Source organism: Hyposmocoma kahamanoa, unplaced genomic scaffold, assembly GCF_003589595.1.
Source record: "Hyposmocoma kahamanoa isolate Upper Pololo Valley unplaced genomic scaffold, ASM358959v1 93, whole genome shotgun sequence".
Classification (NCBI taxonomy): Eukaryota; Metazoa; Arthropoda; class Insecta; order Lepidoptera; family Cosmopterigidae; genus Hyposmocoma; species Hyposmocoma kahamanoa.
The window spans coordinates 2,288,313-2,302,622 of NW_020654810.1; the positions used below are offsets into that span (position 1 = coordinate 2,288,313).

The 14,310-nt window shown below is 38.9% G+C and overlaps 1 protein-coding gene across 2 annotated transcripts in view; it reads left to right on the plus strand.

Annotated features, from left to right (window-relative positions):
• Window positions 1–14,310, plus strand: part of LOC113237454 (beta-1,3-glucosyltransferase) — a 95,170-nt gene that overhangs the window by 63,410 nt on the left and 17,450 nt on the right. For both annotated transcript variants that reach the window (XM_026473937.1, XM_026473936.1), the window contains exons 3-4: window positions 12,087–12,196; window positions 12,604–12,792. In XM_026473937.1, coding sequence (XP_026329722.1) covers window positions 12,087–12,196; window positions 12,604–12,792 — 299 coding nt within the window. The remainder of the gene's footprint in view (window positions 1–12,086; window positions 12,197–12,603; window positions 12,793–14,310) is intronic.

Sequence of the window (14,310 nt, forward strand, 5' to 3'; positions counted from 1 at the left end):
TACAATGGATAATGGTATGGACAGGCGTGTAGCTTACCGATAGGTGCGTGACTTGTTCGTCCCGTCACTTGATATTATTAAAAACAAACTTTGTAAAAATTCACTTGGATCCGGTTGGATTCGAACCAACGTCTTTCAAAAACCGTACCAGATGCTATGCCCACTAAGCCACGGAAAGAACCAACGGACCTCACAAATTTTTCCATTTGTTTGTTGCAGATTTTTGTTATTGGTTTTTAACGACTTTATGCCGTTGCTGCACCAACTCTGAGAAATCTATGGAATGAAATAAATTAAACCTCTGCTTTTACATCTGTTTATACGCTCTTATATACGTGGTGTATTATTTTTTCACGTGTAATTTATGTTATTTTTTTCCTGGTAGAAACATTCGAGTTACGGTAAAATAAATAAATTATCTTTTTTTTCGCGGAACAAATTTAGGATGCTTAAAATAATAATAGAACAATATACGTGGATAAAAAAAAATCTGTACAACCCATTGACTAACAATTATATGGACGTCGGGTCCGCGCTAAAAAGTGTCCGCACTTGTAAGGCGCTAAAATCGTATACAGTGCGCGACACTCCGCTTTAGTCTTCATTTGTTCTACTGACAGCGCGATACTGCGATGACATTACAATTTAAATTTCGAATAGGTTGACTTGGGACATTTTTTTCGTGGTTTTTGTATTAGACCCGTCGTCCATTTATTTGTAAGTCAATGGTACAACCTTACACTTTTATTCGGCGGGACTTCAACGTTACTGCAAATGCAACCCTATTTTCATCATACTGGCAGTTTGTCAATAACTTTGACAAAATTAAAACTTACTCATTTAGTAGCTGTAGAGTTTCTGGTGAAAGAGTTTATCCAGGGGAGTACCGCCATCTTACCTACTTCAGTCGCCAAGAAGTAATGTGAGCATTACGGCGTTTCTGGTGCTGATGGAGTAACATGCACATGGGACTTGTCAACTTATGTCTCAGATCTTTGCGATGTAACAGTTACAGACAGGCGTGCATGTCAGTAAATGTTTTTCTTAAAAAAAATACTATTCTCAACATAACTAACAAACCTAACTTACTGGCAAACGTTGGTAACACTGTGGCATCACACGTAACCTAACACCGACTCTATATGATGGATGACACACCTATTTGTCATAATTTGACGCCATATTGACGTTAATGTCTCACCTACGGGGTTAGTTCGACGTACCTTTGACGTGAGGTGATTTACGGTATTGGTTACGTGAATTCCTTGTTTGGGGGATGGGGTATTTGACACGTTGATACTTAGGTCATTGACTTACAATTATAAGGACGTCGGGTCCGCGCTAAAAAGTGTCCGAACTTATAGGGCGTTAAAATCGTATACAGAGCGTCATTCACGCTTTAGTCTTCGTTTGTTCGACTGACAGCGAAGCAAGCAGAATTAGACAGTACTGCGATGACATTACAATTTAAATTCAACGTTTTAGCTTTTTCATATTCCTTTACATGTCACTACGTTTAAATAGATTGACTTGGGACATTTTTTTCGTGGTTTTTGTATTAGACCCGTCGTCCATTTATTGGTAAGTCAATGACTTAGGTACAGAAATTGCGGAACTTCACGTTTATTGCTCACAATAGTGTAATTAATTATGAACGCTACTCGTGTCAGAGCGATGGGAGCACGAGAATGGTTGCTTCTGAATTGTGGGGTCGACGGTTCGATTCTTTGTAGCGGCATGTGCCTATGACTATTATTTCTAAGTTACATACATTTGTAAATTAATAGAGCACTTCTTGTCAAACTCAATGGCTAATTGGTAACATAAATATAAACAAGTACTGTCTGGCATGGTATGTTAGATGACGTCGGTTCGAATCCGGCCGGATCGAAGGAATTTTTTCTGAGTGTTCTTCGGTAAAGGTGACGGCTAAAAAGTCGTTGAAAAACCAAATACAAAGATACAACGCAAGCACATAGAAAAAATCGTGAGTTCCGCTGGTTCGTTCCATTGCTTAGTTGGTATAGCGTCTGGCACGGTAAGCTAGAAGACGTCGGTTCGAATCCGGCCGGATCGCAGGATTTTTTGTATTAATAATTATATAAACAAGTAATTGGTTTAAATTATAATATACATAATATTGTTTATTATGTGTATTTTCATTATTTATAATTAATATTTACAATTAAATTTTAATACATTTATTGTATGTCTAATAATTAATCTACTATTTTAGTAGCAGTAGCTCTACTGCTACTAAGGAGCTCTCCTTGTGAAAGAGTTCGTCCAGGGAAGTACTGCCACCTTATCTATTTCTGCCGCCAAGCAGTAATGACAGGACTACTACATTACTGTGCTCTGGTTTTGAAGGATAAGGGTGTTGGTGAAATAACTAGAAACTTGTCTACTACTGTCTCAGGGTGACGGGCGCAGTGGCAGTGCCCCTCAGATCTTTGCGATTTAAAGCTCTGAGTGGCACTGCAACTGTTATGGACAGGCGTATAGCTAGGACTTGTTCTTCCCGTCACTTGATATTATAAAAAAAAAGTCCCGCAGTTTTCATTTTTACAATGGCTTTAAAGAGATCTTCTAGAGATGTAACCTTACTTTGTGTAATTATGTACTTTATAACATGTTTTTTAAGTGTCTTTCTTCTTTGTGAAATAAAGAATTTAATATGTTATTAGCAATACCAATGATGATGAAACTTGCTGGTTGAAGTAGGTTCACAAGCCTTGGAAAACGTGTGACATCGCCAACAGCCATGGCCCTTTCTGTAATGATGATTTGAGTAAGATATTTTTTTTTTGTAATTGACATTATATGTTATAAGGTACATCATACATGATACATGAGATACTACCGTCCTGTTGCAGTTCCCCTGACGAGGACTAAATTTAGACAAAGCAGTTTTGTTTACAGGGCTTGCAATAGTTTGAACGACGTCTTGAGCAGGAGTGAATTTAATATTGACATATTATGTGGGTGTATTTGTTTAATGAGCGATCATTTCGTGGCGCAGGTATTGGGATATATATTATTATGATTAACATTACATATGTGTTATATTCTAATTATATTTGCTGTGACCACTTCCTCAGTGCCGATAGTTAAGTCATTATGTTACTTACTATAAGCGAAAACCTTCAATTGGCTGTAATGTATTTGATGACGTTTGTAATTTGTTGTTAAGCTAGTTAGATATCGCAGTACAAAGGAAGCCGCCGACTCCACAGTTCTACAGAACGAAGGCACAGCAAATGCACCGATCACGAGGCGCTGGATCAGCACACGTGTCGCGTTTTACCAGAACAACGTAATTTCTCAGTCAACTCACTTTTGGTTCAACCTTCGTACAATTGTCACCTATCCTTAGAAATTAATATTGTAATTTTATTTCTTTAAAATTAAATTAGTTATAAAAAGTTTTGGTTTTTTTTCGAACCTTCGGCTGCAGTTATCTTAATTGGCGCAGTCGGTAGGATTCTCGCGGGCCGGTTCGCGAGCGCGCATCAAACTCTGCACCACGTTCGCGACTTCCCCGGGTAGCTATCAAGCACCGCTGCTGAGAATCCAGAATCTACGAGCTGCAGCCCAGGCGAATCAAGAAATCGATTCCGGAAGACCAGAGATGAAATTAATGTGAGTACATTAGAATCGTTCTTGTGTTGCTTGCTTCCTTAGTCCCTAACTTAAAATCCTTCCAAAATTTTTCATCCCAGAAATTCGGGACCCCGGAAACCTGCATCGCGCCAGGCTCGCCGGAAAGAGATAGATTCATTTAGAGATTTAGATTTTAATTTAGACACTTTATTTGAAGAAAGGACAATGGCCCACGAACCGGACTCAATTTATAAGGCTCTGCGCCTAGTCCCGGACTTCGATGGTAACCCTAATATACTTACACGATTCATTCGATTATGTGACCAAATTGTCCATACATATATGAGCAACACCCCAGGGAGTGAACTATCCAATTTATGCCTGTTAAACGGAATCTTAAATAAGATCACAGGCACAGCCTCATGTACTATAAACTCTAATGGCATACCCGATAGTTGGGTGGGCATTAGAACTGCTCTAATTAATAATTTTTCTGACCAACGTGACGAGACTACCCTATACAATGACCTCTCGTTAGCCACACAGGGTAACAGGTCCCCTCAGGACTTTTACGACCACTGTCAGACGTTACTAAGTACCATAATGACGTATGTGTCCCTGCATGAGAATATTAGTACTACTATAGAAGCTAAAAGGTCCCTTTATAAAAAAGTAGCTATGCAGGCCTTTGTGCGAGGTTTAAAAGAGCCCTTAGGGTCGCGTGTGAGATGTATGCGCCCCGACACCATAGAAAAGGCACTTGAGTACGTTCAAGAAGAAATGAATGTTATTTATTTGCAACAACGAGATTCTTCTAAGGTTTCTTCACAAAACTTTAAAGTGACCATGCCATCACCTAATCTAGGACATCTCCCACCTCGTCCGAGTTACCAACCTCAGACTCCAAATTGGCCATCTCCTCTTGGACAGCGGCCTCCGCATCAACCCCCTCAACCGTTTAAATTCAATCATATGCAACCACAGGCACATAATCGTATGCCCTCCAGAACCCAGCAAATGTTCCGTGCCCTTCCACCGAATTACAACCCACGGAGTAACGTATTCCGTTTGCCACCCAGACACAACCTTCCATACGGCACCCATAAACCCATGAGTGGAGTACAGGCATTTACTCCAAAAGTTTTACCTCCATTAGGCCATGATCGTTTCAACAAGTCCCATGAAATGCATGTAAATGAATGTGCACCCTACACAGTTGACTCTTATTACAGCGGCTACTATACAGAGCCGGAATACTATCACGGCACGGGCTATGCCGACTGTGAAGATTATGTTACAGGTTACGCGGAACACGAACATAGTATTCAATACGATAGCGCCGACCAGTACTCGGAACTGACTGATAGGTACCAGCTGACTGATGGTTATGAATGTCAAGCTGAACCCAGCACTAGCACTGACCCAAATTTTCGGTTAGACCGGAAGTTACAAAAGCCAAAATAGAACTAAATCTACAGTCACAAAGACAGTTGCCATATATCCAAATTACGAATCCTCCTCTTAAATTTTTGATAGACACCGGTGCTAATCAATCATTCATTAGTCCCGAAGCAGTAGAACGATATTTTGCTCATTTCCCTATCAACTATGACCCTTTCGAAGTTACTAATGTGCATGCAATAAGTAAGAACGATTACTCAATAACTTTACCCTCCTTTTCCGAATTCAATGACAAAGATGACACAAAGTTGTTCATTTACCGCTTCCATAATTACTTTGACGGCCTTATAGGTCTAGATTTACTGACAAAATGGGAGGCAAAAATTGATTTAAAAAATAAAATTCTTTTAACGCAATCCTCTAGTAACCCTATCCGCATGTATAACTCTTGTAATGTAAATTACTATGAGGAAATGATCCCGGCCGGTACATCAAAAATAATTAGAATCCCTATTAATGCCTCCGACGGCGAAGTTTTAGTAAAAGAGCAAATTATTAGTAATTGTATGATCCACGAGTGCCTAACAATTGTCAAAAATAATAAAGGCTACTTGGAAGTTGAAAATAGTTCTCCAAATGACGTAATATTCTCACTCGACCGACCAGCGCAGGCTGACATTTTTAATATTGAGTGCACGCGTACCGAACAGACTTCGGAACGCGCACAAGACGTCGTAACTCGACTACGTACCGACCACTTAAATGACGAGGAGACAGCTAATTTGAATTTACTTTGTTCTCGTTATTCCGACGTATTTTACATTGAAGGAGAACCTCTGACCTTTACCAACAAGATTAAACATCGTATTAGGACGACTGACGAACAACCAATCCACACAAAGAGTTACCGCTACCCTTTCGTGCACAGACAAGAAGTTAGAGACCAGATAGCTAAGATGTTGGAACAAGGCATTATACAACCCTCTGACTCTGCCTGGAGCTCTCCTATATGGGTAGTACCCAAGAAGGCAGACGCTTCTGGTAAACAGAAGTGGCGCCTTGTAGTCGATTTTCGGAAGTTAAATGACAAAACTATTGACGACAAATACCCGATACCGAACATTACCGACGTACTTGACAAGTTAGGAAGATGCCACTATTTTACTACTCTAGATTTAGCGAGTGGGTTCTACCAAGTCGAAATGGACCCACAGGACATTTCTAAGACAGCGTTTAACGTAGAACATGGACATTTCGAGTTCCTACGAATGCCCATGGGTCTAAAAAACTCGCCCTCCACTTTTCAGCGCGTGATGGACAATGTCCTCCGTGGTCTTCAAAATGATATTTGTCTCGTGTACCTAGACGACATAATAGTGTTCAGCACATCCCTTCAGGAGCATATGACCAACCTTGAAAAAGTTTTTCTTAGACTTAGAGAGTCTAACTTCAAAATCCAAATGGACAAATCCGAATTTTTAAAAAAAGAAACAGCCTACCTGGGTCATATTATCAGTGAAGATGGTATCAAACCGAACCCTGATAAAATTTCAGCCATACAAAAATATCCTATCCCTAGAACTCCCAAAGAAATAAAACAGTTCTTAGGCCTTCTCGGTTATTACCGAAAATTTATCCCAGATTTTGCCCGTATTACAAAACCCCTTACATCTTGTCTGAAAAAAGGAAAGAAAATCACCCTTGATCACGATTATACAAACTGTTTTGAAAAATGTAAAACGCTTCTTTCAAATGACCCCGTCTTACAGTACCCTGACTTCTCTAAAGAATTTATTTTGACAACCGACGCATCAAACGTAGCAATAGCTGGAATACTTTCCCAAGGCCCTATTGGATCTGACAGACCAGTATGTTACGCATCTCGCACCCTTAACGACAGTGAACAAAATTACAGCACAATAGAGAAAGAGTTACTTGCCATAGTGTGGGCCACAAAATATTTCAGACCTTACCTTTTCGGACGAAAATTTAAAATTTTGACTGACCATAAACCTTTACAGGGGATGGTAAATTTAAAAGAGCCTAACTCACGACTGACAAGATGGCGACTGAGACTTAGTGAATATGACTTTACAGTGATATATAAGAAAGGAAAATCCAACACCAATGCTGACGCTCTTTCCAGGGTAGAAATACACAATGAAGAAATCGAGTCCATAGTAGACGAGCTCTGCTCAATTTTACCCAATGCTTCAGAAGGACCTCACTCTAAAGTCATTTCGACCACAGCGACGGCACATACAAGTGCAGAGCACCCAATTTTAGAAGTTCCCATTACAGACGACCCTATTAACAGATTTCATAGACAAATTATTTTTACCATAGTAGATGATGTAAAAAGAAAGCCAATCGTAACTAAGCCATTCGACACCCATACTCGTATAGCAATACAACTTTCTAAATCAAACTTAGAACAAGACGTAATTAATGCTGTTAAAGAATACGTTAATCCAAAAGTTAAAACTGGCATTCTTATACAACCCCCTCTGGGTATGTATGAAATCATCCCCATTATTCAGAATCAATTTAGAAGTTCCGCCATGTACCTCATGTTAAGTAAAGTAGAATTGGAAAATGTTAAAGATTATCTTCGCCAACAGGAAATAATCCACAATTACCATGACGGTAAGACCAACCATCGTGGTATTACGGAATGCTATCTTGCCCTTTCACGCAGATTTTACTGGCCAAAAATGAAGGAACACGTAACAAAATTTATAAACGACTGTACCACTTGTGGGCAGGCGAAGTACGATAGAAACCCTATCAAGCCAAAATTTAACATTGTACCCCCAGCCATGAAACCTTTTGAGACAGTCCACATGGACTTATTCACAGTACAAAACGAGAAATATGTCACTTTCATGGATGTCTTTACGAAATATGGTCAAGCATACCACCTACGCGATGGAACTGCCGTTAGTGTCATCCAAGCTTTATTGCAGTATTGCACCCATCACGGAGTCCCTATTACTATAATAACCGATAATGGTACCGAATTTACCAACCAGCTCTTTGTCGAATTTACGAAATTTCATAAGATAAACCACCATAGAATTCTGGCACATTCCCCTAATGATAATGGCATCATAGAACGCTTTCACTCCACGCTACTAGAACACCTCCGTATCCTTAAATTAAAGCAAAAAGATGAACCAATCGTTAATCTCATACCCTATGCCCTAATAGCATATAATAGTTCTATCCATAGCTTTACAAAATGCCGACCCTTTGACCTAATGACAGGACATTTCGACCCACGAAACCCGATCGATACTGACATCACAGAACGACTACTGCAACAATACGTTCAAAACCATAGCGAACTAATGAAAAAGGTCTATGATATTATAAATGAGACATCTCTTGCTAACCGTACCACTATAATAGAGAACAGGAATAAAGATCGGGAACCCGAAGTTGAATACTCCCCGCAACAACAGGTATTCATTAAAAATCCTCTAGCCAGCCGACAGAAAATCGCTCCGCGTTACACGCAGGATGTTGTCCTTGCGGACCTTCCCATACATATATATACCTCAAAGAAACGTGGGCCAGTAGCTAAATCGCGACTGAAACGCGTTCCTAAAGGTACTCAATTGTTACAGGACTCTTTTATCACTGATGATCCCCCTGACGCACGCCCTGGAGATAAAACTTGAGAGCTTAGCCGACGGACCTGGATTACTGCCATACAAACTTGGACCAATGCGACTCATTACCCATCACCACACCTACCTACAGTACATTAAACTTGACTATATTGAAGACAAAATTGACTCTTTGAAAAGACAATTACATACGTACGAGATACGACTAAATAATGACACCTTCCTTTTATTCGAAAACCAGATTGACTATCTCCTAGGTAATTTAGATAAAACATCAAATCAATTAAAATCGTTAGAGCCCGTTAGAGCTAAAAGAGGTCTTGTAGATGGTCTTGGCTCGGTAATCAAAAGTATAACCGGGAACCTCGATCAATCAGATGCCGTTCATTATAACAATCTTATTAAAGAATTACAGATTAATCAAAATAAGGTAGTGTCTGAATTAAATAGTCATGTGAGTCTTAATAAAGATTGGATAAGTCACCATAGTAAAGTTTTGGACACATTGGTTGAAAATCAGAGTAAAATTAATACAACGTTAGAAATACTACTAGATGTAAATGCCGATAAAGAAAAGAGTTTAATTCAAATCGCAAAATTTTCCCAGATTTTGGCAATTTTGAGTGAAAATGTAGAAGACTTAAAATACGAACTAATTAGAATAGAAAACTGTTTATCTTTTATACGTGCTGCGAGCACGCACCATTCTATGTTAGATATTAATGTCCTTAGGAATATGATAGATAAGTTAAAATTAATATATGGAAGAGATAGAATTTTAGGACTAGAACTTAGAGAATATTATGATATAATACGACCAGGTTTTTACTATGTAGACAAACAAATAATTATAACTTTTCAATTTCCCATAGTTTCAGTAGACGTATACGACCTTTTTAGATTATCTGTAGTACCTAATAAAGATAGGCAAGCCCTTATCCCTTCTTACCCTTTCATAGCAACTCATGAGAACGTATTCGTGTACATGGAGGCAGAATGCCCGAAGTTCAGTCACAGTTACCTCTGCAATAAAGGAACCAACCTTCAACTCCGGGCTACCCCAGACTGCGTACACCAACTAATAATAAACCAAGACTTACAGGAATCCTGCCAAGTAACAACAGTACTACTACAAAAGCCAGCAATGGAACAGCTCGATGATCAGCACTACGTCGTCTCGTTCCCTCAGCCGACGCGAGTTCAATTAACATGCGAAAGAGAAGATTACAATTTACTGCAAGGGAGTTACCTAGTGACTATTCCCCTCAATTGCTATCTACGGACCGCAGAGTTCACCATTACGAATGACAAGGACGAAATAAAAGGTCATCCTCTGAAGCTCACTAAAATCCCATATGACGTAATGAAACAAGTTGCAACCCCAAGCCACGTACACCTGAAATCTATTGATTTGAAAGGACTACACAACGTCCAGAACAAACTTTTAGTCGAGCCTCCCTTAACACTCGATACAAATGAAACCAATGTCCTATATCACACAACGATACCCCTATACGTGACAATAATAGGTGCATGCGCACTCGTTGTAGCCATTAGAAGCCGAAGACGCAACTTATGGAACTGCAAACTTCGAAACGCCCAAGAAGCCAAACCAACATTCAATCAGACTCTCGAAGACCCTGAAAAAGCTGAAAATCATATAGATGGGCTACCAGCAATATTTTCACTAAACGTTAGAAAATAATTGCTCATCTGAGGGTGGAGGAGTTAGATATCGCAGTACAAAGGAAGCCGCCGACTCCACAGTTCTACAGAACGAAGGCACAGCAAATGCACCGATCACGAGGCGCTGGATCAGCACACGTGTCGCGTTTTACCAGAACAACGTAATTTCTCAGTCAACTCACTTTTGGTTCAACCTTCGTACAATTGTCACCTATCCTTAGAAATTAATATTGTAATTTTATTTCTTTAAAATTAAATTAGTTATAAAAAGTTTTGGTTTTTTTTCGAACCTTCGGCTGCAGTTATCTTAATTAGCTGTTGGCTTTTCACGAAAAAATAAATAAATAAATAAATATTTTTTTATATCGGTGTCATTGCCGGTGTAGAAATAAGTATAAACCTAAATTCCGACTGTGCTCTGCCACAGATTACTTAATAGTAACTACGTAACAGATACATCACTCTCATACAAAATTGAAAATAATAATAGCCTACCAGTGGCGAGACTTGAAAGTTTCCCTTGATAAAGCCGAAGCTTTAAGAGGGAGCAGAGGAAAAATTCCTAATCTTCGATTTGATTTTAGAGGGGTATATCCACTTTAAAGTTAAAAATAAAATATTGTATGACTAACTACACGATATATTCAAGCATAGACGTTAATCAGAAACATAAAACAATAAAGTTTCCTCGATAGATAATAATCACGAAATGTCCTCTAATTTTCACATTTTTTCGATTCATTCTCGAAATGCTACAGGTTATTAGGACAAAAATTAGATAATTAATTATATTTATGCATGGTCGAGAACTGTCACTACGGATTTTTTTTAATCCCTTTAGTTTTAGAGTTATACCGCAGGCATATATTTGTGTCACAAATTTGGGCGGAGCCAACGTCAAAACTTTTTTGGCATGAGAGCTCTAAACTTGTTGAAGAAACAAAAACACGTACTTTAACGGAAATTTATTTAATAATAAAAGAGGCCTTGGCGACACACAAATACAAAACTTATTAGCACAATAGATACTAGTTCAGTTCATTTCATAGGTTAACTTATTCTACAAATAAAATAACTATAGTTTTTAAAGTAATTTACTACATTTTATGCTGCCCGTCGAATACGAAAGTTTGTTATTAAAGAAACCGTCTACATGCATTCTTTACGTAGCCTTATTAAAAAGAAACACCCAAATAGATATAGATACATGTGTAACACTATGTATCGTAAAGATTTACAAAATACAAATTAACCATACATTTCTTATTAATTTGCTATTATAACAATTTTGTTACATTATTTGAAGAAAGTTTTACATCTGGCAACGATTCTGACATTACAACAAATTAAAAAGTAATTTGTCGGAATAAGGTTTAAATTTACATGAACGCTATTCGACTAGAAGTCGATTAATTCCGGCTTCTCGGCCGCCATTTCTTTAGATGTTATAAAGCGGATTTTAGCGAATGTGTACGTGAATTTGATGGGAGCGCGTAGATTTCATGAATGGAATAGAACCCGCAGATCCACCGGCTTACCTCGCGCTGATTGGTTGAGATGCACCGGAACAAGTTATTACGCGTTTAATAGTGAATAAGCGAGAGGAACTGAATGCTGAGGTTGAACAAGGATTGTAATGTAAATGAAAGACTTGTCTAAGGGCTTGCAATGTCGTCGATACACTCAGCGGTAGGCTCATATCGCGTAACCTCAATTGTTTTTGTAACTACAAATAAACTTATCAGTATGTTTAAATTGTTACAGATTTTCGAAACATAGTGTTCACTATCATAAGCCAGCCTGATCCGTACCACAGCAGCGTCTCCAAGAAACTTAAGGAGGATATTGAGAATCAAGTTATGGAGATTGAAAATGTAAGTATTTTGCGACAAGCAGTCTAAATAACAAAGTGTAGCAGACGATATTAGTTCCTTCAACCCGTGCATCAGCATCCGCTGATAATCTGCATGAATTTAAATATCCGCATCCGCATTCATCGATGCTGTTATTCGATGAGGATGTTGACGGACATGACGTCATGCAGCTTTCAGCGTGTTACCCGCGGTCTGCCGCAGCATTTTCGGGTCTGCAATCTACATAGTTTCTCAATATAATACCTTAACGATACAATCAATCTACAGCGCCGTCCATTATGCTATGAAAGTGCAATGATAATTTCACAGTACTCGCCCGTGTTACCCGCGGTCTGCTGCAGCATTTTCGGGTCTGCAATCTGTATAGTTTCTCACTATAATACCTTAACGATACAATAAATCTACAGCACCGTCCAGTAATCCACACAACACAAGACTTCTCCATCCCCGGGGATTGGACGATCTTCCCCCTACTACGTCCGCTCGTGTCCAGGTATAAAGGTAGCGACGTGCGATGGATCGTGTTCATTGAACCGCACACCGCCGTGCGATGCGGTAGATTATTGGAATCTATTGCTAATGCTGACAGACAGCAGGTAAGTTTGGCTGTGTATCAGGCCCCGTACTCTCGTTCTCGTACTGTCAATTAAGTAATACACGACCTAATAAAAAGACGTATGATGCTAATGAATCTTCATACTTAACATTGTTTTTCATTTTGTCGAGTTTATTTGACAGTAATTGTTTTGGTCGTAAAACGAGAGTGGATCCCCAGGTACGAAAAACAGACAACCACAAATGATCTTTAGTAGAACTACCTACTGGTGAAGGGTGCGTCCAGCGAAATAGATCCTGCCATCTGCTTGCGTGGCGACGGGCGTGTGTTGTGAATGCTTGAGATTCTGTGCAATGACGGATGCTAGGGGATCGACAGTATTATTATAATGTTTTTTTAACCGACTTCAAAAAAGGTGGAGGTTCTGTTTTTCTGTTTTTGTTCTTTTTGGCTGTAACTCCGGTATTTGTGAACCGATTTTCATGATTCTTCTTTTGTTGGAAAGAGGGTACCTCCATAGTGGTCCCGTTTGAACAAAATCATCCACCTCTAAGAGTTCACACGTGAAGATTCATTTTTATAAATAGCGCCTAAATTTTATTATAAGGTGTAATAATTGTAATGGTTGATTTTGCTATTCTTCAATTCAAGGCGTTTTTCTCTTTCAATATAGTTTGAGTAGTGAGAACCGATTTTTATTATCTCCTGTATCAAGTCCCGTTTAGCGGCGAACTACGGGTTTGACCACTTTCCGGTAACCGATTTTAATAAAACTTGGTAATTGTATGTAATTCCACGTACTTTTGAGGTCGGTTTTTTTAGTACGCTGTACTGAGATTATCTTTATTATTGTTAGTTCTCGATTAGTTTAGTTTCACGGTGCATTAGGTTCTTAACTGTAATACCGTGTAAATATATTTACAATAAATAAATTAATAACTATTGCTACCGCCAAGCAGTAACGTAAGCATTACTGAGTTCCGGTTTTGAAGGGCAAGGATGCTGGTAAAACTACAGGCAATTCTCGACTTTATGTTTCAGGATGACGGATGCGGTTTCAGTGACCCAATGTTCTTAGCTATTTAAAGATCTAAGTGGCACTGCAACTGTTATAGGTAGGCGTGGCGCTTACCACCAAGCGTACTAGTGTTGAGTTACTCATACACGAGGCAACTCGCTTGTACCACTCGCTTGGTTAGTTTGTCACAATTCCTCATGTCATAAAAATGTCCCACCTCATATTTCACCTCATGTCACAACCTCACTAATGTCCCACTGCTTCGAACTCAACAAATGCAACAATGATTGGTCCTGCACTGCCCGCTTTTTAGCTGATTTTACATCTTATGATCATACTATCATAGTACTAAATAAAATTAGCACTTATTTGTACTACATCATAACACATAAGTTATCCAATTGATTGATGCCATCAAGTTATGAAAATGTGCTTAATATTCTCTGTCTGTGGATTGAATGCCATAGGTGCAAACATTCTTACCACTACCTCACCTCACTCGAAATAGGACATTGTACCGCCTCGTTTTTTTTATGTACT